This window comes from Panthera leo, chromosome E2, assembly GCF_018350215.1.
Source record: "Panthera leo isolate Ple1 chromosome E2, P.leo_Ple1_pat1.1, whole genome shotgun sequence".
Lineage (NCBI taxonomy): Eukaryota > Metazoa > Chordata > Mammalia > Carnivora > Felidae > Panthera > Panthera leo.
This window is the reverse complement of record NC_056693.1, coordinates 48,500,932-48,526,140: the sequence shown is the minus strand read 5'-3', so window position 1 is coordinate 48,526,140 and position 25,209 is coordinate 48,500,932. Positions and strand designations below refer to the sequence as shown.

At 47.9% G+C, this 25,209-nt stretch overlaps 1 protein-coding gene across 2 annotated transcripts in view; it reads right to left on the bottom strand.

The window, feature by feature from the left end:
• Positions 1–25,209, bottom strand: part of ST3GAL2 (ST3 beta-galactoside alpha-2,3-sialyltransferase 2) — a 46,396-nt gene that overhangs the window by 12,880 nt on the left and 8,307 nt on the right. For both annotated transcript variants that reach the window (XM_042918646.1, XM_042918647.1), the window contains exon 2: positions 303–1,699. In XM_042918646.1, the coding sequence (XP_042774580.1) occupies positions 303–641 (339 nt within the window). In that variant the 5' untranslated portion in view covers positions 642–1,699. The remainder of the gene's footprint in view (positions 1–302; positions 1,700–25,209) is intronic.

The following is a 25,209-nucleotide window of genomic DNA, read 5'->3' as shown; positions in this document are numbered from 1 at the left end:
CTTCCTCCTTGGGGCCTGTATCTCCTGTGTTACCTCCCTGGCCTAGTAGGCATTTCTGGTGTCTGCTCAGCCCCTACAGGCACTAAAAAGTGGTTCTCTCTCCTTCCAGGCCAAAGCTCACTCTGCCTTTCAGAATCTGTGACCCTACCAGATGGCTCTGGTCAAATGGACCGAATACTTTGTCAAGGCTCTGGGGGCCAGAAGGCAGAATGCCCAAATCCAAGAGGGGCTTGAAGAGTGACTCCCAAACCGGGGGACCGAGGGGGCAGCAAAGGGGAGGCAGGAGGGGCTGTAGCTCTCACCATCCACCACCTCTGGACATCTGGAGACAGATCCATATTCTCTCGGGTCCACACAGGGGAAATGTTGCTGTTGAAGTGGCTATCGAACCAGTCAGAGGCTCCAGTGTCACCCATGCAGCGGCGGCAGGCACAGCTCTTGCCGGGGAGCCCCTCCTTGCTGAGGCGCTGCAGGCCAGCATAGCCAGGCACCAGCTTCACCCGGTGGGTCCCACCCAGGGTCCCCGAGTCCAGGTAGGGCAAGGTGGCCATGCTGTGGTGGGAGTAGGTGAAGAGCAGTGACATGATGAACACCAGCAGGAAGGCCACAGAGAGGAACCACACCCGCAGGGAGCACTTCATGGTTTGGCGCCCTGGGGGGCCAGACCACCAACCTGGTGGGCAGTGGGGTGTCACCGTGGCCACTCCTTTCCCAGCCCACTGATGGGCCAGCCACAGCGTAGCCTGCCTCTTCTGGCACCACGTGCAAAGGGCATAGGGGCACGTGCTGAGGAGGGGACAGAGGCAGGGGTCCCTCACCACACCCTCCCTCTAGGCAAGGAGAAAGCACGTAGGCAGGAGTGGCTCCCCTGTCCCTGGGCCACTCGGGCCCCTGCTTATGGCTTCATCAGGTCTCTCTGTCACTAGCTGGGCCACAGAGGCTCTGATTCTCCCACTGCCCTGGTGAGGGGCAGGTCAGTCCATCCCAGCCCTCTAGTCCCTTGGGGTTGCTGGCTGCCAGCTCCGGGGGCCCCCCTCTTTGGTGGCTCGAAACGGTCCAGTCTGGAGCATTCGGAGTCCTTGTGGTTCATGAGCAGACACGGAGGCGGCCCCTCGTCCCCTGCAGTGGGGAAGCCTTTGAACCTCAATCACAGCAGAGAGCACATGAGCTTCAAGTGGTCTGGATTCCATCCAAGAGTTGTCCCCGCCTCAACTGGCCCTCCTGGGCCAAACCCTTCACCAGGGGAGGGAACGATGCCCCAGTCTTGAGAGAAGAAACCCAGGAAGCTCTGTGGGTGTCAGAAAACTCTCCTGCAGAGACCAAAATCCTCCTTGCATTAGGTTCTGCCCTTCCGCTTCCCATTCAAGGCGCTGCTCCCTTCTCCCAATGGTCACAGCCCCAACTGTGGTCGAAGAGGGGCTCACGGAGCTCCTGCTCCTGCTGAGAGGTCCTCCAGGGCCTGGGGACAGCTGCTGCTCAGTGGGGATCTGCTGTGAATGCCGTCTGGGTCAGCTGAGCGTGTGCCGAACTCCCTGCCAGGGCCCAGGCCTCCTTGGTGCTGCTGGCCCAGCCTCACAGGCTGCTCTGCCCATCCCCACTCCCCTGAGGCCTGCTGTCCTGCTGTTAGCTCTCGCTAGCAGTAATCCCCTGGCAGGTTCCCCCTCGCTCTCGTCAGGCGCCAAGCTGCCGCAGCATGACCCTGAAATTGCAGAGAGGAAAAGTAATGTGCAGATAAATTGCACTCGCACACGCACGCGTGCATGCACACACACACACTCACTCTCTCTCTCTCTCTTTCCCGGCCCCACCCTCAAGTCCCAGAGGGGACAAGTTAGCAGGAGAGGAGACGCCCACTTAACCAAAGGGTGAACAAAAGAAAGGGCTCTCTCCTCTCACCACCCACAGATAGCTCTCCAGGGCTGCAGAGGAAGAGATTAGCCTACTCTCCTCACTTATTAGCCAGAAAGTAAACAAGGACATAAAGTGATTTCCCTGGAGTCCATGGCGAGTCACTGGAAGAACCAGGTTCAGAAAGTTCCTAGTCCAGCTGTGTGAGGTTAATTCCAGGTGAAACTGAAGAGAAAATGGCCCAGAGAAAAGATCACAGGAGACTTGCCTGCAGGTATGGCTCCCCACCCTGGTGCTCTCTACCGTCTGAGGAGTTGTGAGAAACCCTTCTGGGCAAGAGAGGGGTCCATGGGGGAGGGCTGGGCCTCTGCCCTGGGATTTGCCCTCTCCTCTCCCCGGTGTGGGCTCTAGATGAAGCATTCCTGGGTTAGCTCAGTGAACTATTAACAATCCTTCCAGCTCTGGTGTCAGGATGCAGGGGTGTTGGGCTCAGAGCCCCAACCACACAGTCATCTAGACAGTTACCTTCATCTGTATGTTTGGATGAAGTGAATGCCAGGGTCCCTGGGGACATGGGCAATCTGAGGCCTTAGGCTGCCCTGGTGGGCAATAGCAGGAAGAAGAGGCTAGCAGTTTAGGGAGGGGCCCTAAGGAAAGGAATTTGGATCCATGCCATGTGCAAGGGAGGCTAGGCAAAAGTCAGGGACAAGTTTGAGAGTGGAGGCCCTGGGCCCTGGCTCCATGCCATAGGGATCACTTAAATCTGGCTGCCTGCCTGTCCCCACCAGCTCTTCTCCAAATCCAGTTAGCCCCAGTTCTGACCTGGCCCCTGGGCACCACAGCCCTTTGCTGAAAGCTCCAGCTCCAGCCAGCCCTTCCAGGGTCCTCTGGCTGCTGCCAGCAGCTTCAGAGAAGGCCTCTCAGACTGTGTTCAAGGACCTTAGCTGCCCTCTCCACTCATGGCAGCTCAAATTTCTGGAGCCGAGCCAAACCACAAAGCCATCGGGGAATGGAACTAGCACATTCCAATAAGGAAGACACCGTTCTGGGTGAGGAAACAGTGATCACAGAAGTAAAGGAATTTGCCTAAGGTCACACTCTTGTGAGTGGAGGTGATATCTGTGTCCAGGTCTATCTGATTCCAAAGCCTGTGACCGGCCAGGGCACAGAAAGAGGCCTGTGACTTCTTCCAACTACCAAGGGGTTCCGGGACGAGTGACAAGCAGACACAGAGGTGGTTTCTAGGGCCTAAAGCAAAGCTTCCCCAACATGTCTCACCCAGGGTGACTGGCTCTGATTACCAGGGGGCCCAACAGCACGGGTTCCAAGGTGCTTTGCTTCTGATGTTTTTTTACTGCACCTGTTTGGAAGGCGAGATTCCAGGCATAGCCTTTGGCTGATTGTCTGTAAATAGGAAGCCAGGTCATTGTCTCTTTCAATTCCCTCTTTGCCCCTTTCTATGCCCAACATCTGAAGAAAAGCACTTGGTTTTACAGGGTCCTACTCCTAACATCCTGTGACCCAGCGAGAGCCAACCACAAAGCAAGTGGCTAAGGGAGGCGGTGACTTTCCAAGAAGCCTCTCCAGGGAGACCTGGTTTCTGGTGGGCAGCCCATGGTGGCCATTGAAGGTCGGGGCTGGGCAGAAGTTGGCACAGGAGGCTCCAAAGGAAATGTCTCCCCTATTGGAGAAGTAACTCCTTGGGATTCCAGCTCAACAAAGGGGGCATCTGAGGTAACCAGCTACCTTGTGGGGGAGAAGAAAAGTCCTGGTTTCATCAATGTGTTGGGGAAAGGCAGAGAAGTGGGGTAACCAGCAAAAGCCCTTGCTTTGCAAACCCCATGTCCAGGCTGTTCCTGGGAGCTTGAGCAGCTCAACATGTGTCGAGGGCAGAGACACAGGGAGGAATTGTTGCTACCTGGAACTAAGAAACATCAGAGGCCCCTCAACATGCACCCCAAACCCCAGAAGTCACCCAGTGCTGACCCTTGAGAAGTACTTTCATGCATCTTGTTTCCTCCAGTGGACTCCGCGTGCCCTTCAGGTGCTCATTGCCTAATTCTGATTTCTTCCCTCACAGCTGCTCTGATCTTTCCCGTGAAGCCCAGGCACACACACACCAAGAGAACAAAGTTGGAGGGAAGGCACGTGCTCTGGTACCCAAAAGGGAAGTAGACCATTCTTCCGGACCCACCTGGCTGCTGGGGACTTGTTTGTTCATTCAGCAGATACTTAAAGGGCTAGTACTGGGCATGGGGACAATGCGGGACAGGACACACCCATCCTGTCCTCACAGAGCTTCTGGTCTAGTGGCAAATACAAAGGGAAATTACAGGGAGCCAGGAGAGAGAACAAAGAATGCAAAGAGAATGAGGAGGAAGCAAGACTGACCTGATAAACATAGAACAAATAGGCCCATGAAGCAGGCGGGGGTGGTGAGGGTGTCAGAGACGAAGGCACGGAAGGCTGAGGGTGACCACAGAGGGCTTTGAAGGGATTAGGATTTATTATGAATCTGATGGCAGGGTTTGTAAATCATGAGCTGATTTACATTTTAAAATGGGCTCTTGGAGGAATTAAAAAAAAATCTATTTCAGCACCCCCCTCTGGTAACCAGTTTATTCTCTATAGTTAAGAGTCTGTTTCTTGGTTTGTCTCTCTCTTTTTTTTCCATTTGCTCATTTGTTTTGTTTCTTAAATTCCACTTATGAGTGAGATCATATGGCATTTGTCTTTCTCTCACTGAATTATTTCACTTTTATCCATTCATCTATTGATGGACATGGGCTGCTTTCATAATTTGGCTATTGTAAATAATGCTGCAATAAACAAAGGGGTGCATGTATCCCTTTGAATCAGTGTTTTTGTATTTTTTGGGTAAATACCCAGTAGTGCAATTGCTGGATCATAGGGTAGTACTAGATATACATACACACACACACACACACACACACACACACACACACACACACGTATATATGTATATATGAATGTGTATTTATTTATTTATTTATTCATTTATTTATTTATTTTAAGTAGGCTTCCTGTGCAGCACAGAGCCCAATGTAGAACTTGAACTCACGACCGACCTCAAGACCTGAGCTGAGATCAAGAGTGGAACCTTTAACTGGCTCAGCCACTCAGGCAACCCAGTTCTATTTTTAACTTTCTGAGGAACCTCTATACTGTTTTCCACAGTGGCTGCACCAGTTTACATTCCTACCAACAGTACATGAGTGTTCCTTTTTCTCCACATCCTTGCCAACACTTGTTTCTTGTGTTGTTGACTTTAGCCATTCTGACAGGTGTGAGGTGATATCTCATTGTAGTTTTGATTTGTACTTTCCTGATGATAAGTGATGTTGAGCAGCTTTTCATGTGTCTGCTGACCATCTGTATGTGTTCTTTGGAGAAATGTCTGTTATGTATTCTGCCAACTAAAAAAAAAAATTTTTAATGTTTACTTATTTTTGAGAGACAGAGAGAGACAGAGCACATGCAGGGGAGGGGCTGAGATAGGGAGACACAGAAGCTGAAGCAGGTTCCAGGCTCTGAGCTGTCAGCACAGAGCCTGATGTAGGGCCCAAACCCACCAATTGTGAGATCATGACCTGAGTTGAAGTCGGAAGCTTAACCAACTGAGCCACCTAGGTGCCCCTGACCATTTTTTAATTGGATTATCTGTTTTTTGGGTGTTGATTTGTATAATAAGTTCTTTATGTATTTTGGATACTAACCCTTTTAGTTTTGTTGATTGCTCCCTTCATTGGGCAGCTTTTTATTTTGATGTAGTCCCAATAATTTATTTTTGCTTTTATTTCTCTTGCCTCAGGAGACATATCTAGAAAAATGTTGCTATGGCCAATGTCACAGACATTATTGCTTGCACTGTCTTCCAGGATTTTTGTGGGGAAATTAAAAAAAAAAACTAACAGTACCAAGAATTGGCAGAGGATGTGGAGTATTAAGAACACTCACACATCACTATTAGGACAATAAGTTGGTACAATGCTTTGGAAGATAATGTGGTACTACCTAATAAAGACAGACATAAGAATATCCCAGTGGTGTTTTGTGTTTTTTAAAAGAGAAATTAAAAACCATCTTTCTCACAAAAAAACATGGTGTGGGAACAGAATGCAAGAGTAGAAATTTTCCTCAGTTGTCCTGGGCTAATTTATTTTATGACTTCCTTTGTGTGAGTATCTTCAGAGATAAATCTTCCTGAGGTATGGGTGGGAATGAATGCTTTCTCATTGAAAGGCTAAATATTTAGAATCACTGAATAACAAATCCAGGGAACTTAGCCTGCTTGTCATTTTAAGCAGATTTAAAGCTTAAGGTGAAGCCTGACAACAGGTTAAATATACTGTTTCATTCCCCCCCCCCCCCTCCAAATCTCACTCCCACTTGGGACAATCTAGTTTTTCCACTGGGGTTTAATTCATATCCAATAAAATGCAGTGGTCTTTCAATGTAAAGCTTGATGAATTTTTACCTATGTGCACATCTGTGTAGCCACCCATTAGAAAACAGAGAGCAATTTCTATCACCCCAGAAAGCTCCCTTGTGCTCCTTTCCCATCAATATCCTGCAGTCCACCACTTTTCTGATTTCTGTCACCATATGTTACATTTAATTGCTCTTGAAATTCATAGAAACACCTATTATGTGTTCTTGTATGTCTGGCTTCGTTTGCTCAGTGGAGTGTTCTGGAGGTTCGTCCATACTGTACGTATCTGTAGTCTGTTCTTTTCCATGTTTGGAAATCTGAGTTGCTTCCAATTTTGGGTTGTTATGAATACAGCTGCCCTGAACTTCTTGTATACGTCTTTTTGTAGACACTTACTCTTATTTCTCTTGGGTAAATACCTGGGAGTGGAATTACTGGGTCATAGGGAAGGTGTATGCTAAACTTTACTAGAAATTATCAAACAGTGTTTCAAAGTGGCTGTAGCATTTTACATTTCCACCAGTGGTATATGAGAGTCCCATTTGTTCCATGTTCTTGAAATTTTCTATCTTTAAAATTTTAGGCCTCCTGGCAGGTGTGTAATCAACTCTAGTATTTCTACTACCAGGTACATATGGACATGTGCACCAAAAGACATACAAGGATGTTGAAGACACCACTTGGTAATAACCGAAAAATGCAAACAACCCAAATGTCCCTCAGAATAAAAAGGGTAATTTGTGGTACATTCATGTCATATAGAAAAAATGATTGAACTCTAGTTTCAGACATCAATAGGGATGAATATGACCAAAAAATGACTATGTTGAGCAAGAAAAGTAAGTCATGGATGAATGCCAGTAGTCGGAGTTCATAAAAAGTTCAAAAGTATGCAAAGCTAAGCATATGCCTCTCTCTATGTATAGAAGATAAAACAATAGAGAAAATCAAAGAAATAATGTAAAATTCGGGAAATTCCTCTGAAGGGACAGGAAGCTAGGTAAGATCAAGGAGGGGCTTACAGAGGCTTCAGAAGTATTGGGTAATGTATTACTCCTTAACTTAGGTGGTGGAAACAGTCTTTTTTATTTTCATTCTTTTTTTAAAATTTATTTTGAGAGAGACAGCAAGAGAGAAAGTGCACACGAGTGAGCAAGCAGCGGAGGAACAGAGAGGGAGAGAGAGAATCCCAATCAACCTCCATGCTCAGTGCAGAGCCTGATGTGGGGCTCGATCTCATGAACCATGAGATCATGACCTGAGCTGAAATTACGAGTCGGATGCTTAACTGACTGAGCCATCCAGGTGCTCCTATTTTCATTCTTTTTTTTTTTTTTTTAATTTTTTTAACGTTTATTTATTTTTGAGAGAGAGTGATACAGAGCATGAGCGGGGGAGGACCAGAGAGTGGGAGACACAGAATCAGAAGCAAGCTCCAGGCTCTGGGCTGTCAGCACAGAGCCTGACCCGCGCGGGGTTCAAACCATCAACTGTGAGAACATGACCTGAGCTGAAGTCAGACACCCCTATTTTCATTCTTTAAAGACAGACAGAGAGAGAGAGAGAGAGAGCATGTGTGTATACACATGATATGAAATTTCCAGAATAGGCAAATCCATAAAGCAGTAGTTGCCTAGGGGGAGTTGGGGAGTGACTGCTAATGGGTATGGGGTTGCCTTCTAGGTGATGAAATGTTCTAAAATTGTTTGTGGTGATGGATGCATAACCATGTAAGTAGACTAAAACCCACTGAATTGTACCCTCAAAATGAGTGAACTGTATGGTATGTGAATTATAACTCAATAAAGGTGTTGCCAGAAAAAAAAAAAGAAATTAAGAATGGAATGAAGTGGAATGGGGGTTAAGTTGAGAGATACTGCAGAATATTTGTATGCTGGTAGAGGAAAAAGTTAATGCTGCAGGAAAAAGAATACAGTGGAGAAGCCAAATCCTTGATAGTAAGAAGGGGTGGGAGCTGGACCTACACGGAGAGGGTCTGCCTAAGAAACAGGAAGCAAAGCAGAGTCAGGGCACAGACACAGGGAGGGATTCGGCAGTAGGAAAATGAGGGTCTCTTCATTGTTGGGGTTGGAGATTTATAGAGACCAGATGTGAAACAGGCTTCTAAGAGAGAAGGGAAGTCACATGAGAAATTTAGTAGGTGGCAGAGCAATGCTGCCTGGTTTGCGGTCACAAATTAGCATATTTGGTAAGACTGCTGAACAATAAATGTCCCCTAAATGGCTGACCGAGCTTAGGATGCTGAGAATGAACTGAGGAACTGGTGACCGGAATCCAGAACATCAGGGGCAGCATGGGCCTTGAAGAATGGATGGTCTCCCTCCCCTACACCTTCTATCAATCAAGGGATGCACGCTTGAGCAACCAATACAAGCTAAAGGGGGCCTTTAGTTTACAGGTAGAGGAGAGGAAAAGGAGGTGTATGGGATTGAGCAGCAAAGGCTGCTCCAAAAGGAGAACAGAGAGGATTGGCTTTTGGAGGCTAGGGTGGTTTTAGAACTTCTCCTCTGGTCAGTTCCCAGAAGACAAGCCATCGAATTAACCTAATGAAGCACAGGATAGCACAGCCTCAGACCAGCGCAGCTGAACACAATCTTCTTGGCAGGCAGAGAAAAGAAATGTCAAAATAAGGCTTGGAGGATGGAGGGGGGGGGGGGCTTGAATCTGGAAGGAATGGGGAGAAGGAAAAAAAACCCAGCAAGACGCTGACAAAGTACCCTCTTTCCACCCACTGTCACACAGCCTGAGGACGTGTTCCAGAGTCTTAATATGAAGGCATCAAACCACAGATTACTCACACTGCATGATGCTATATGAGTTTCTGAGCATTTGGGGGCATAGCCTCTCATTTAGTATTCACAGAAGTCTCAAGACTAACTGAACGAGGTCATCCAGACAGTAAGTGACGGAGTTTTAATGCCAACCAGGCCTGATGGCTCCAAGGCCAGTGCTCCTGCCACAAGCACCCACTGGCTACCAGAGAGGCTCTTCCCACTAACTGGGGTACAACAATTGAAAGGTTCCCCGTGCCCCAGATCCCGGCCAACCTAGCAACCCAGCAAACTCCCTGCCTCCCTGCCTACCCTGGCAGAAGGTGCCTGGGGCAAAGGGGGGCGGGGGCAGTCATTGTTTTGAGGAAGAGACCTGATAGTCTCAAACCCAGTGAGGCATGCCCTTGAAGTGCCTGAGAACTGGTGGCTTCACCTTCGCGTGTTCAGCTAAGTGAAGCCATCTCATTGCAATATCCTAGCACCAGCCTCTGGCACAGGCCCATCACAGTTATCCTAGTGACTCAGGCCCTCCTTGCACCCCAGTTATATACCCTCGGGCAGCCTCTGTCTCTTGAGCGCCCCCCTTCCTTGACTTGACATCCAGTCGGGCTCAGCTCTGCTGGTGCTGGTGCTGCTGCTGCTGCTGGTGCTGCTGCTGCTGCTGCTGCTCAGAGTTAGCAGTCAGGAAACCAGAGCTCATGAGCGAACAAATTTCCTCAAATCCACAGCCATCACTCTCGCTAACTTTAAATTAGGTCCTAAAAAATAAACCACCAGTCTTCACTATGAGAGGACCAATGTTGCCCCTTAAGAGGCAGGCTCTTGGGGGAGGACTGCTGGGTTCTGAGGTGTGGGAGTGGGTGGGGCAGAGGGAGAACCACGATGTGCTCCACTCTGGCCCAGCTCTGCTCCACACTCATGGGGTCCCAACGTGGTTTGTTTTCATCAGGGAAAGGTCCAGGAATTCACTATACATATCCATACTAGGGAAGAAAGAAAAGTCTAGAAAAACAACATTATCTCAAGAGCTGAGCAGACAAGGCCAGACATAAACAGTTGGGAAGAGAGGAAAAGATGAGGCAAGGAACAGAAAGTCATTTAAAGAACAGAACCACCTGGTGACAAAGGCTAAAAGCCTTTCCTGATAAGGCCCTGAGTCTCACTGATAGGCGTCTCCAAGCTCCAGACCACTTATTGCTTTTTTTTTTTCCACTTATTGCTTTTTACCCAATATGATAGAGTTTGTTTTTTTTTTTTGGAAACATGAATGTAATCCATTATATTTATGTATTTGGACTTCTGTTATTACCTTACTTTGTGTTTTCTCTTTACGATTTCTTTAGTTCTTTTTTCTTTTCCTGACTTCTGTTGGATTGGCATGCTTTGTTCTCCCTGATACCCCCATTCTTTTTCCTCCTGTCTTAAAAATTATATTTCTCTTTTTTTAGTGGTTAAATTGTTAGCATATATACATTTTTTAAAAAATGAAGTCTGCAAGTTTTTAGCCACGCTATCCCCTTGAACAAGGCAACAACTTGGTGTGCTTTAACAATGAAATTCCCTACTTCATTATACCTTATTCTTCCCTGACAATGTGGTCAACAATTTTAACTTTTTTTTTTTTTTTTTAATTAAAAAACAAATTAGACACTGGATTTTTGTGTGTTTCGTCATCTGTGGCAGGCACTGCTGGTTGCCTACCAGCAGCTACTCCCCTTTTTTCTTGCCAACAGAGTCCTGATTTTGTTCAGGCAACAAAGGAGCCAGTCCCAGGAGATGAGGCAAGCCTAGTCAAGGCCAAGCACAGTAAGTCTGTTCCCTTTTATCTGGAATTGGTCTAAGGATGGATCAGCCCGGGCCAATGAGACATAAGGAGATGTCTGCAGGGGCTTTCTTGGAAAGGTTCTTTTTCCTAACAAAGAGGCACATTCAAAACTTCCTCTTAGCTAGCATCTCCTTGCCTTCCTGCTTGGGATGCTACAGGGTAATGACACAATGCATGGAGCTGCAGCAGCCATCTCAAAACCATGAGGAGAGAGATCTTTCACCCTGAGGATGGCAGAGCAGAAAAATGGAATGATCTAGGGTCCTTCATGTCAATACTGGACTACTGCCCCAACCCTGGAATTTCCTATCTCCATATTTCTCATCATAAGCAAATTAAGTATTTTTTTAGAGTTTAAGTCACTGTGGGTTATTCTTTTACTTGTAGCAGAAAGCATCATGATATACTGTCCTATAGTTAAATTTATCAACATTATGTGTCAATTTCTGTGCCCCATGATGGTGCTAACAACCTGCTCCTTTTCCCAGGTTTACTTTTCTTCTTGATGAAGTATACCTTTAGTAGATCTTTTAGCAAAGGCCTGTAGGTGATAAAACTGCCTTAGCATGTTCAGAAATACCTTTAATTTTACCTCGTTCTTGAATGATAGTGGGGTGGAGAGTTGTAGCTTCCCTAAGATACCCCTCTATCATCTTCTGGTGTCTAAGTTGATGTGGTGTACATTAGCCTAATTGTCATTCCTTTGAATTCTTGTTTGCTCAGGTAGTTTTTAACATTTTCTCTTTATTTTTGCCTGCTGTTTCACTATATTATGCCTAGATATCTATTTATTGTTTGGTACTCATGCTGTCTCTTCAGTCCTGGAATTTTCAGCCATTTTCTCTTCAAATATTAATTCCTTGCCGTTTTCTTGACCCATATCTGGAATTCCTATTAGGTACATGCCAAGCCTGTCAATCTGTCCTCCACATCTACGTTGTGTTCTAGATGGAGTCCTCGATATTATCTTCCAATTCATGAATTCTGTGTCCAGGCTAGAGTTCTATCTATTGTTTCAAATTCAAATGACACTATTTTTCACTGCTAGAATTTTTAGTACTTTCATACTGACATCTTCCTGTTTCTTTTTCCTTTTGTAGCTTCCTTTATTTTCTTTAATGGATTTAACGTTTCCTTATCTCTTTGAGGGTCTCTTTTTTTTTAAGTTTATTTATTTATTTATTTGGAGAGAGAGAGAGAGAGAGAGAGGAAGGGAGGGAGGGAGATAGAATGTGAGCAGGGGAGGGACAGAGAGGGGTGGGGAGAGAGAATCCTAAACAGGCTCCACACTGTCAGCACAGAGCCCAATGCAGCGCTCGATCTCACAGACTGTGAGATCATGACCTAAGCTGAAATCAAGAGTTCGCAATTGGGGGTGCCTGGATGGCTCAGTCGGTTAAGCATCCGACTTTGGCTCAGGTCATGATCTCAAGGTTTGAGCCCCACATTGGGCTCTGTGCTGATAGTTCAGAGCCTGGAGCCTGCTTTGGATTCTATATCTCCCTCTCTCTGTGCCCCACCTCTGCTTGCGCTCTGTCTCCCAAAAATGAATAAATGTTTAAAAAAATGTTTTTTAAAAAAGAGTCCACACTTAACCCACTGAGCCACCCAGGCGCCTCTAAAGACATTCTCTAATTACTCTGTTATTTTCATTTCTTCTGAGGTAAATTTTTTTTTATTTGTATTGGTTCCTTTTTTCTCATTAGTTGCCCCATATGTTTCTAAACTTTAGTGTATAAATTCATCTTATCTGTTATACTTTACTTTTGCCTCCCTGTCTAGAGGTTTTCACCTTTGTCTCCCCAGGTCCTCTGGCTCTAGGATCAACTCTTATGGCACTCACTCAGCTTAGGTCCAGGATGTGAGGTTCTTTCTCCCTAGGCAAGCATCTTTATAAGTCGTAGCCCCAGAGCAGGGTTGGAAACTTTTTTTTACCTACTTTTCCAGCCCCTGAGTTCAAGCAGTGTACAAACTCTAATTCTATGCTTCATGTGGAGAACTTTATAGCTCTGTTACCCCAGATTTCCAGCTGCTCCTGCCTGCTTCCAGACTCAAAGACCAGCAGGTCTACAGCTTCAGCCCTGGTCTCCTCTTTGTGTTCCTGCCCCATTTCTCATTACAGGGATGTTTGTGGTTTTGTGTGGGGGGAAGGAGGGGGAGTGTATGACTATGTTTTTAGAATTTTATCTTTTTGTATATTACTGCTATGTGTTTAGATATAAATTTATAGTGCCATCTTGACTTGGATGAGTTGGATTAAACCATCTGTACCAAGTAACTGAGGATCCCTGCCAATACCAGTCTCCTGGGAAGGCATATCAAACCATCTCTAACAAGATTCACAGAACTCCAGCCAGAACTCTGAAGGAAGCAGACTGAGAGAGCCTGAGGTAAGCTGATCAAGAGTCCCGATTAAAACTGTTCTCCCATCCCTGCCCCATTTTCAGTACAGTCCACCCTGAGGGTAGGGATGGGGTGTGCAGACATGCAAACAGGATTTTTCAGATGTGGTCTGACTAGGCCTTCACAGGAGAAGGCCACCCAAGCCATCAGCCCCTCTTCCATACCACGTGACTTTCACCGTCTTTTATCTGGCCAGAGAAAAATGCACATTGGCCACAAGGACACCATTGATGAAAGGCCCATCTGACTCTTTTGAGTCCCCAGCCTGCCTACAGTAGGCCCAGGTTTTTGTTTCAATTATATCAGGAGAGTAGTGGATTGGGGCACCTGGCTGGCTCAGTCAAAAGAGCAGGCGACTCTTGGGATGCCTGGGTGGCTCAGTAGGTTGAGCTTCCAACTCCTGATTTCGGCTCAGGTCATGATCTGTTTGTGGGATCAAGCCCTGTGTTGGGCTCCGTGCTGACAGCATGGAGCCTGCTTTGGATTCTCTCTCTCCCTCTCTCTCTATGCCTCTCCCCTACTCTTGTGCACTCCCTCTCTCGAAATAAATAGACTTAAAAAAAAAAGACAGAAGAAACTCTAATATATAAAAAAAAGAAAGGGGAGCCTGGGTGGCTCAGTCGGTTGAGTGGCCGACTTCAGCTCAGGTCGTGATCTCACGGTTTGTGGGTTCAAGTCCCATGTCGGGCTCTGTGTTGACAGCTCAGAGCCTGGAGCCTGCCTTGGATTCTGTGTCTCCCTCTCTCTCTGCCCCTCCCCAACCCCCACCCCCACCCCCACTTTCTCTCTCTTAAATAAAGAAAAAAGAAAAAAAGAAAAAAAACAGGTGACTCTTGATCTTGGGGTCATGAGTTCAAGCCCCATGTTGGATGTAGAGATTACTTAAATAAACAACAAAATAATAAACTAAATAAATAAGTGCATAAACAAACTTAAGAAGAAGAAGAAGAAGAAGAAGAAGAAGAAGAAGAAGAAGAAGAAGAAGAGCAGCAGCAGCAGTGGATTCAGGAGCCAAATTCTAGTCCAGGCTGTCACCAGGCAGCAAGCCACTTTTTTCCTTTCAGGCCCAGATTCTTTTTTTTTTTTTTTTTTTAATATGAAATTTATTGTCAAATTGGTTTCCATACAACACCCAATGCTCATCCCAACAGGTGCCCTCCTCAATGCCCATCACCCACTCTTCCCTCCCTCCCACCCCCCATCAACCCTCAGTTTATTCTCAGTTTTTAAGAGTCTCTTATGTTTTGGCTCTCTCCCTCTCTAACCTTTTTTTTTTCCTTCCCCTCCCCCATGGTCTTCCGTTAAGTTTCTCAGGGTCCACATAAGAGTGAAAACATATCGTATCTGTCTTTCTCTGTATGACTTATTTCACTTAGCATAACACGCTCCAGTTCCATCCACGTTGCTACAAAAGGCCATATTTCATTCTTTCTCATTGTCAGGCCAAGATTCTCGAACAATCCGATGAAAGCAATCCTCCTTCCACCCTCTTCCTCTCTGAGATAGAGAGGATTGCTGTCCACCACTTAGTAGTGGTGAACACTCAGTAGTAGTCATCGCAATCTACTTTCTTGAATCACTTGCTTGTCTCTTTCAGCTTGTAATGCATCCCAAAGGTTCTGCCCTCAGCCCTTTTTGCTTCTTTCCCCCACCCCCTTCCAAATCTGTTGCTGCCTTCTACTCTGAGTTTTAGACCTACATTCTCAACTGCCTCTTCAGCGTGTCCTTACGGCACTTCAGACTTAACAAACTCATCATCCTCCTGCGTTCAAAAACATATGAGATAGGGCGCCCATTAGGGCCAAGATCAGGCTCTTTAGCATAGCATTCAGAGATCCCTAAACCAGGCCACCCTCTTAAGCCTCATCTCTCCCTATACCCTACCCTCTAGGGGTTATGAACTAGTTTGGACCACAGACCAAATCTGGCCCATGTTTATTAAGATCGTATAAAGAGCCTAGAAAGACATGTACATGTCTATCTCCATCACTCAAAATACAAACTCTAGTTGTACAAAGACCATGCTTTTAATTTATCATTTCTGTATCACTGTAGGACCTAGCACTGGCCTACATCAAAAAAATACTTGTCTAGCTGAGTATCATCTCCATATACAACCCCAGGTTTATAAGAATCAGAGGAAGTCATGGTAGTAAAGAAATGCTTTGAAATCATTTTATAAATCATTATATAAGTATGCAGATGGAAGTGATGATTATATTCTGCCCCCACTCTTCCAGTTCTAGAAGTGAAAAAGCTTTCTCCAACTTCTTGTGGACCACCAAGAAACATGTGGCCTTAGGTTCAAACTAGATTTAGCAAGTCAGAGGCAATGGAAAAGATGTATGTATAAACGGCCAAAGTCTTAAGTTTCTGTCAGCAGGGACATACCGGGACTGCTAAAATGGAACTCTCTTCAGTCATTCCCCTAGGCACTGCAGGCCACCAGCTGCAGTTCTCCCTAGCCAAGTCTCCAAAGATCTCCCATCTGTTTGCCCCAGCTCAAAGACCCTTTCCAGTGAAGCCTCCCAAAAGAAGAAAGCGCCTGGAAAAACTTGGACTCACATTCTGGCTTTGCTCACAGTCTTGTCAGTTAATAGCTGACAAGAAATTAACCATTTAACTTTTCTGATCTGTGTCCTTATCTGTCAAATGGGAAACTCATCCATCTCTGTAAGGGTTTTTGTAAGGATGAAAGGAGTAAAGCTTCTAGCTCAGAGCCTGTGCTCCTGGGTTGGATATGTTTAGAGCCACAGTTCTGTCAGTCCCAGTTTGGGGCAACTCTTCTGGGCTGGAGCCCTATGATGCTGGGCAAGCATCAAGAGGATAACCCCCACTACAAAGCCCTGGCTCAGATTCCTCAGCACCCTACCCTGTCTCCAGCCTTCCCTGGGTCAGCACCACCAGCGTCTTGCTACAGAGCTTCCTTTCCCATAGGCACTGCCCCTTGTCCCCACAGTGTCAGGGAGCAGCTTCCAGGGAGGTGGGGTGGACATGTTGACCTGAGGTCTCATAGTCAGGTCTGCCCTGGCTGACCCTTACCCCAGACTGTGCGGAGAGGAGCGCTAGGTCTATCCTGTGGCAGAGCGTGCAGGTCACGGGGCCTGTCACATCTTCCCCGGCTGCCGCTTCATTATACCATATGGAACACAAGGCCTGCCCTGAGCCGGTTCTAAACAGCTCCCTTAGGCCCAACCATACTTGTCTATGGGCTCTCTAGCCACAGTCAGCAGCAAGATTCTACCAAAGACACGGTTAAAGGAGTTTCTCCATAGGCCTGAAAAACCTCAGACATTAAGAGAGGCAGGAGACAGGCAGAAGACCCTGAAGGTAGGAGTTTAGAAAATAAATCAGTTTCTCTGGGGACTTTTGGAGGAAGCAGGAGTGGGATAAATGAATGGTAGCCCAGGGCAAGCCAGAGAGGAGTCTGGAAAGCTGGGAGCTTAGATCTTAGTGCCCAACTCTGCCTCCCTGGGACAATTAAATTTGACCATATCACCTCCCACGGAACAGGGGACTAGGGTGCCAATAATCCGGCTCTGATTTTCTTTAAAGATAACAAAGTGCCAGGTGGCTTGGCCATTCATCACTGCTTGTGGTTCAGATCACAGTCATACCATAGATGTATAATGAAGAGCCACAGAAAAGCTGTCAGGGCTTCCTTTTCCTTCTGCACTTGTCTGGATGTCTGGGGAATGCTTTGAGTCTCAAGAGAAAGGCAGAGGATGCATTCATTCAATAGATATTATTGCCACCAGGGAGTGGCCAACAACATGGAAAGGACCCCAGTCCCTCTCCCTCCTTGTATAGCTGCATCATTGCCCGTTAGCAAAACCCTTCATTCTATGGCCTTGTGGCTCTTGCTCTGTCAAAAAGCAGAGAAAGGAGTTCCTCTGTTTTGAGGGCTCCCTCAACCTCTCCAGCCTGCCTGCCACGCATGGCTCCTTGATTTTGCTCGCCAGGCTTACTCTAGGAGGGCTGCCCCGCCACGGGAATGCCATGAGGCAGCTGACCTCAGAGACTAGCATTCCAAGTCCCAACTGTAGGCCTCGCCCTCTAAAGAGGTGGGATCTGTTGACGTGTTTCCACAGTCCATCCCAGAGGCCATTGGAGGTGCATACCAGAGCAATATCCACCAGCCAGAGCACCCGTGGAGGACTGAGCTGAGGGCTCCAAGAAGGAAGAGATGAGTCAATCTTCAATTTAGAGCCGCCTTGGGGAAAAGGACCATGCTCTGCATCAAACTCACTCTTACCAAAGACAGCCTTCCTTGGGGCACCTGGGTGGCTCAGCTGGTTAGGCATCCAACTCTTGATTTTGTCTTAGGTCACGATCTCATGGTTCACGAGTTTGAGACCCGCATCCGGTTCCATGCTGACAATGAGGAGCCTACTTGGGATTCCTTCTCTCTCTCTGTTCCTCCACCCCTGTGTGCTGTCTCAAAATAAATAAATAAACTTAAAAAAAAAAAAAGAAAAGAAAAAGAAAAGGGAGCCTCCCTGCTCTTCTCAGAAACAGGTATTAATCCAATGCTCCTCAACACTGGCTCCCAGACACACTCCCTCTACACTGGGGTGCAGGGAGTGGGTCTAAGAGAAGGTTTAGGAGAGAGTCTCTTTGCACTCCATCCCTCTTCCCAGGGGGAGCGAAAGGGAAGAGCGTGGTTTCTCCAGGTAACGTTCAACCCTCTCTTCCCCAACACCTGCACCCGTGTGGCAGGGAATCAGCCAGTTTGAAAACATGACTCAGCATACCCAGACAGCTTCCTGAAACAATAATCCTAGGCAGGAGCCAGCAGACTGAGAAGGAAGCTCCAGAGGCTGGGGACAAAGGGCAAATGCTCCTAAAGGAGCTATAATTCAGGAAAAATGGTGGAGAGGGGCAGGGCATTTCCCTCTCTAACTCCCAACCAGTGCTCTTTCTCCCAGCCCTTGGAGAGCAAAACCAGAATTCCTGACCACTTTCTGGCCACTTTTTCCCTCACTTTGGGGAAAGGAACAGGATTGGCATTCCTGCTTTCTGCCATAGCCCTTTCTTGCCCCTTTCCAAGCCTGGACCACGGCAAGGGGTTCTGCGTGGGGTCTCCCATCCCTCCACCTGCAAGAAGGTTCAGGCCACTACACCCCAGAAGGGGATGATGAAGAAGGGGCTGAGCGAGGGCAGATACAAGTCTTGCCAGTGCACACCCAGAGAAAGAAGAAGCTATTCTTCTAGAAGTTTCCAGACCACAGTCTCTGTGGTTCAAACTCCATCTAGGGTGGCCCAGGCTGAGTTGAAGGACTTCACTTAAAACTCTAGCATCTATCCCCACATCCTCTCTGGGATGGGAGGATAGGGGAGAGAATGCCAGAAAAGAGGTCATAACCCAACTGCCAGTACTGTAGACCTGCAAAAAAGAGGCCCAGGAAGCAGGGTGACTGACTGCTCCCCTGGCAAGAAAGTCTGCACAACAGGTATGTACTGTCATCACATGGGCACAACCCACCAGGGTTCCAGGCCCTTGGCAAACCAGAGGGAAGCCACCAGTTCTTACTGGGTGGCATTATGGGATGGGCTTGGCCTAATGCTCCAATGCAGAGAACACGCTATGACCCCAAGAATGCTGACAGAACTTCTGGGACAGGTGGGTCCGGAAGCAATGCTCTCTGAGAGTGCATCAGCACCTGTTCTGGGATTCTCCCCTCTTCCAGCTCAGGGGCTGGAAGCCAGGAGCAGAATGCCCACTCAGTGAGGGCTCACATCATGCTTGAAGGTACAGGTGAGAGCAAGGCTCTGTCATCTGCCCAAGGGATGTGCCACACCTCTTCCACTGGGCTGGTAGGAACTCTAGGTTTTCAGTCCCCGTGGCCCAGCCAAGCTACCCAGGTGGAATGTCTGCCAGAGCCTCTGGGGCCATGAAGGTGACAGCCTGGGCTGCAGGCGTGGAAGCCTACTTTGCACTGGGCAAATTTCTCTAAAGGGCTCCAACCTTAGCAAGGTAGGACAGCAGGCTGTAACTGATGACAACCTCCCTTTTTCTATCCATCCTGCCCCCACATTCCCTTGTGAGGTGGTGGTTCTTTTGATTTTTTGTGTCTCCATCTGAACATTTGGTATGAAATGGGAGCATCGTACATGCTGGCAGGCAGCAGTATGGAGTGTGGAGACCTGGCCCCTGGGCATCACTCATATGCCAGGCGGGACACAGAGGCAGTGCTGTAGGCTAGAAATGCAGCTTTATGACGAGGCCCACATCTACTTCCTGCATCAAGAATAGATGACTTCAGTGTTTTTTTGGTTCTTGTTTTTAAACCCAATCTATTCCTTAATCCACCCAAAAAACTCCCATTGACCAGGCCCACTTCTTATCAGTTTCTATTCTTGTAGCCCAGTGGGAGGAAGGAACCAGGCAGGGAGACTTGTACAGTTCCCGACAAGATCAGATGTTGGAGGACCGCCAGCCCTTCAATGGCAGCTGTAGGCTAAGCTGGGGCATAAGCAGTGTGTCAAGAGATGGGTCCTACTGCAAGGCTTACTTAAAATAAGACAGAACTCCTACAGGGTACAGTTATGTAGGTGCTAATCCCCTGGGACCTAAGGATGGAGCCAGCAAACCCTGGATAGAGAGGAGGGTGGGCCAGGCACTTGATCAGGAGGTAGTCTAGCTCTCTTGGAGGAGATCCATGGTAGTATGGGTCCTAAGGGCTGCCTTACACAGGAAGGCAGGTCAGAGCTAGGAAGCCGAGACTCTAGCAGAAGGGCATGCAGCGTTATGCTGGCCTGGAGATAGGTATCTCCTGCGGCGGAGTACTCTGAAAACCCTAAAAACAAACCAGTCGTCTGCACTTCTTGAGCCAGGCTGCTTTTATTCTCTATCTTTAGCTTTGTTTTGTTCTTCTTTTATATTTAGTAATGTCGTTTGGAAAGGTCAGCCTATGGCAGCTATGCTAATGGAAACCCAAAGAAGGTGTTTGTAGCCATGCTTGGACAGAAGATTAAAGGGAAATGATGTCCTCTCTCTCCCCTGGGAGTGGAGGTAGAGAGAAGTGGAGTAAAAGGATGGAGGACCCCAGAGTTGGACCCGTTGCTTGGTCACTGTGTCTTCTGGATGTTGCCTTTCCAATAGAGACCTTGGAAGTTCCACTTACAGGGCTTAAGTCTGTGCTCAGCCTGCTGCCATCAGAGACTTCCAGCACCAACTCCACAGGCAGCTTTGGGAAGCACCCCTACCCCGTCTCCCTGTTTTTCCCTGTGTCACTTCAGGAGGCAGAAAGCAAGTGGCCAGTAAACTGGAGAGCCCAGCTCTGGACTGCTCCATGCCCAACAATTGCTGTCATTTCTCCCTTGCTCTGCCTGAGCAATCTTCTTTACTGAGGAGTTGATACTATGCTGTGACTGACTCAGGCAGGGCCCCCGGGATACAGAACATCTCTAAGGTTGCTGGGTAATACACTTCATCACCTCTGGAAAGTAGCAATATCAGCTGGTACCTTGCACTGCCTCTGATGCTCACTCCCAGGTAAGTGGAGTCAGGGGTGTGGGAGCAAGGCGCCCTCCGCAGTCCTATTCTCCAGAAGTGACTCATCCCCCTGGATCTGGTTAAGATGATATCCATCATGATAAGCATTAATGATGTCAACTTCAGGGGATGTGGAAGGGAGGAATGCACAGATCAGGGTCCAATACAATGGTCCCCAGGGAGCAGTCTCTATTGTCTGGCTTATTATGTATTTTGTTGTTATACAAGGATGCACTAGTTTAAGACTGAAGCTATGCAAGGTTGATCCGGGGGCTATGAATAGGGGGTCCCAGGGCCTGCTTTCAAGCCCTTTGCCTTCTTTGGTGAGACTGGGGCATCCCCACCCCAACATGTGCCTATGAGTTAACATTTGACAGTGAACTCTGGACTAAATTCAGAGGACCTCAATTCCAGAACTGGCTCTGCTGTTAGACAGTTGTGTCTTTGGGCAGATCATATCTCTCTGGGCCCCAGGTCCTCCATCTGTAAAATGAGCATGATAATGCCTGCCCTACTTGCCCATGATAGTCCCTGCCAAGATGAAATAAGCGAGGACCGTAAGCTGCGCGATGTACCTGAGGTACCATGGAGTTTCAGCCTCACCGAGAGGAGAGAGGCAGGGACAAGAGTAGACACTGTGGCTAAGCCTAAGGGAACAAGGAGGTGTGAGCCAGGCTGGGTGACCACTTAGAACACGGCCCCAGGCAGAAACAGGCAGACAGGGGGCCTCCAGGAGGCGAGCATGAGGCGCAGACCAAGCACGCTAGTCAGTTTGGGCTGGCAGACAGTTCAGGAGGGAAGAACTAACTTGCTATCCTCAAATATATGAAGGGCAGGAGGAAAGATGTACGATAAGATGGTCAGAATGAAAGAGGAATTCAGTCCCAAACTCAGAAGAGCCCCACTGCACTCTCTGAGCCCTTAGGAGTTGGTGAGAATTGCCCTCAAGCTCCTCGGACCTCCAGCATTTTGTTAATATATCATTCACGCTTTCGAACTTCCCTGAAGCCCCTCATGGGGACAGCCTTCCCTCTCTGGATCAGAGACTCAGGGACGTGACCCACCCAAGGCAAGAAGCCTGTGCCAGAATGAACATAAAGGCTCCTGTAAGTTGGAGGCTCGAAGCCCAGAGCTCTTTCTACAACACGTTGTTGCTGGCTCTGCCAAGCTGGGTCAAATACCTATTCCCTCACAAACTGGAGGTAAAAGTCAAAACTGTGCTATTTATCTATCTCTTCCTGAAACTGGCACCACAGTCCTGGGTGTTCTCTTCCAACGGAGAAGACAGAGGGGCACAACTGTCCCTAGTAGGAAATAACCCAACATAATCCAGAAAGTACCACAGCCCTAGAGCTACATCCTTATCCAGGCCCCACCAGGAAATAAGACGGAGGATGGTGAACACCCAGGAAGCCACGAGGACAGACGAAGGCAGCACCAGGGCGGAAGCCTGAGAGTTGGGCCAATGCCTCCTGTTTACTGGGACCAGTTTGATGCAACAGTGAGGGTCTTCCTCTTGTCAACAGACCCCTGCATAACACTATCCACCATGCAGATGGCCCTGGGCCACCACCAAGAAGGGACCTTTGGCCATAACCTGCCTGTGCCTGCTCTTTGACCTGCGGTCCAAGGGATGAATCACTCCTTGTGGCTAGGCAGTTGAAACAGTGAGAAAACACCTAAAAAAACCCCACTTCAACACTAGAAAGAGCCCCAGTCTACGTCAGATGAGCTGGGTTCTTTCACCTTTGTTTTTTTTTTAATTAAAAAAAAAATGTTTATTTATTTTTGAGAGAGACAGAGACAGAATGTGACTGGGTTAGGGACAGAGATAGAGGGAGACACAGGATCCAAAGCAGGCTCCAGGCTCCGAGCTGTCAGCACAGAGCCTGATGCGGGGCTCAAACCCACGAGCTGAGAGATCATGACCTGAGCTGAAGTCAGACATGCAACTGACTGAGCCACCCAGGCACCCCTGGGTTCTTCCACCTTCTGATTTGAAGGCAGTGGGCAAATTTCTCAACTTCTACTTCCTGATCTACAAATGGAATGGTTCGATGATTTGAAATTCCATGCTACATTTTATTTTTTTATTATTTTTTAATGTTTATTTATTTTTGAGAGAGAGACAGAGCATGAGAGGGAAGGGTAGAAAGGGAGGGAGACACAGAATCCAAAGCAGGCTCCAGGCTCCGAGCTGTCAGCACAGAGCCCGACACGGGGAACTCACAAACCATGAGATCAGGACCTGAGCTGAAGTTGGACGCTTAACCGACTGAGCCACCCAGACGCCCCCCCCATTCTACATTTTAGCATTTAGTTCTTAACAAGGAAAATTAATAAATGGCAATAAATCCTTATCAGTTTGTCCACAGTGGTGTTTCTGACATGTAAGTCAGGCATAGAACTACTGCAAGATCTCCCTGAGTCCAAATGCACACCGTGCACTGTCAGCTGTCTCAACATGTGGAGTCTCTGTGGTGGATGACAACCCTACTTTCCTTTGGGGAACCACCTCTCTTCAAATTTCCATTTCTCTGCCCTGTAACCCAGGCCTCGCCAACGAGAGCATGAAATGTATTCAGTCACCATAGCTGGGGTAGGGCCGGCCCTGCTGGCAGGCCAATGGGAACTGAGAGTGGCGTCATCACACACAGTGGTGGGTCACACAGTGAGATGGATGTTGGTTGAGCCCCACCTCCCATCTTCCCTGCATGTGGCCAGCCACACCCTCCTCAGCTATGAGTCAACCTGAGGCTGGATGAGTTGGATTTTTGGCATTTGTAATTGAAGAAGTCCAATGATACAATCTTGCACACATGTATAGCCAACTCCCATTTCATTTAAAGGAATTTTTAGAAAGCCACTTACTATATAACTTGCCATCTGACGCAGAAGGACTGCCCTGAACCTGTCCCTAAAATCCCGTCCCCGGTAGGTCAATCCAGCTGAGAGGCCACACAAACAGAAATGGTCCTGGGATTCCCCAGCAGTGGCCCAGTTCTGGCCAGGACCCTAGTCCTTCTCCAGCCAGAGACACTGTCCAGATAAGCTGATGGTGAGGGAAGCTCTGACACACATGGCCTTCCTGGATGGTCCGGAGTCAGCACTGTCCACTGCCAGAGTCCCTCAATCATATGGAAGACTCAGCAGGGGAGGGTGTCATGCCTTTTGCTGCCTGGAAAGGCCCTGAACCAACTGAATCAGGCAGGAGAAGAGAATATAGACCCTGGCTATGGGATACAATGGGAAGTCAGGACCCTCGATCCCATTCCTCGTCTGACAATGGATTTTGGGGGATCCCCTTCCAAACCTGTTTCTCAACCTGTTAAGAGTCACATCTGGCATTTCAAATGTTGCCAAACTTCCCCCTGAACTCTCGACCCATCTATTTCCTTCATTTCTGGATGTCACCCCTTGATGATATGCCTTAGAGGTGCCCCAAAATACCTCAAACTCAACCTGCCCCAAACCAAACTCATGTATGCTCTAAGCTCCCAAACCTGGTCCTCTTTCTGTGTTCCCAGTTTCTGGGAAAGGGACATCATCCATCCAACCCTGAAACCTAGAAGCCATCTGTGCCCCCCTTTCCTTCAATCTCCCTCAGTCAACCTCATACCAAGTCCACCTGATTTTTACCACCTAAATCTCTCATCTTTCTACTTTTTTATGTGTCTATCACTATCACACTATCCAGGGCACTGTCAACCTTCACCTACAGTAGCCCCCTGACTGTTAAAGCCCCAGACCTACTAGAAACCCTCCTGTGCATTGTCCACAGGGGAGCCAAAATGATCTTCACAAATGCAAATCCCATCAGATCTCCATCTCTGAATCCTTCTAGCAAAAGAGCCAGGCCTTCCCAAACACCAGAGCTGGCTCGGTGAATGGCAAGGTAATCCTGAGACCAAAATGGACCAGGCAGATCCAGAAGATGATGCTTCGTCCAAAGCCCTGGCCCCACCTTAGGGTGGCTTCCCAACCTGGGGTCAGGCTCAGAATTGGCTCCGTCTTGCCAGGACTGACCCCTCCCCCAGTGCAAGCCTCATCTGACCACAGATGGAAACAGGAGCTGGCGGCCAGGCAGGGGAAACCCAGCTGGGCTGAAGCCAGAGACTGTATTTCAGGAAGGAAAGGAGATAGACCAAGAGCAGTGCCACAATAGACTGTCAGTATCTGTGGGGCCGGCTGAGAGAAGGCAGCTGTCGGGAGTATAAAACTCAAGGAGTCTATCTCTTCCCTCTTATCAGACTGACCCTTGGCAGCTTCACAGCCTGCGGAGAACAAACAGTCATTAACAACTCCGCCCACACTTCCTGCAAACACAATCCTTGTGTGACCAGCCAGTCCTACAAGAAAGCCTGTTCCTTCCTGCACCAGACCCCTCCAT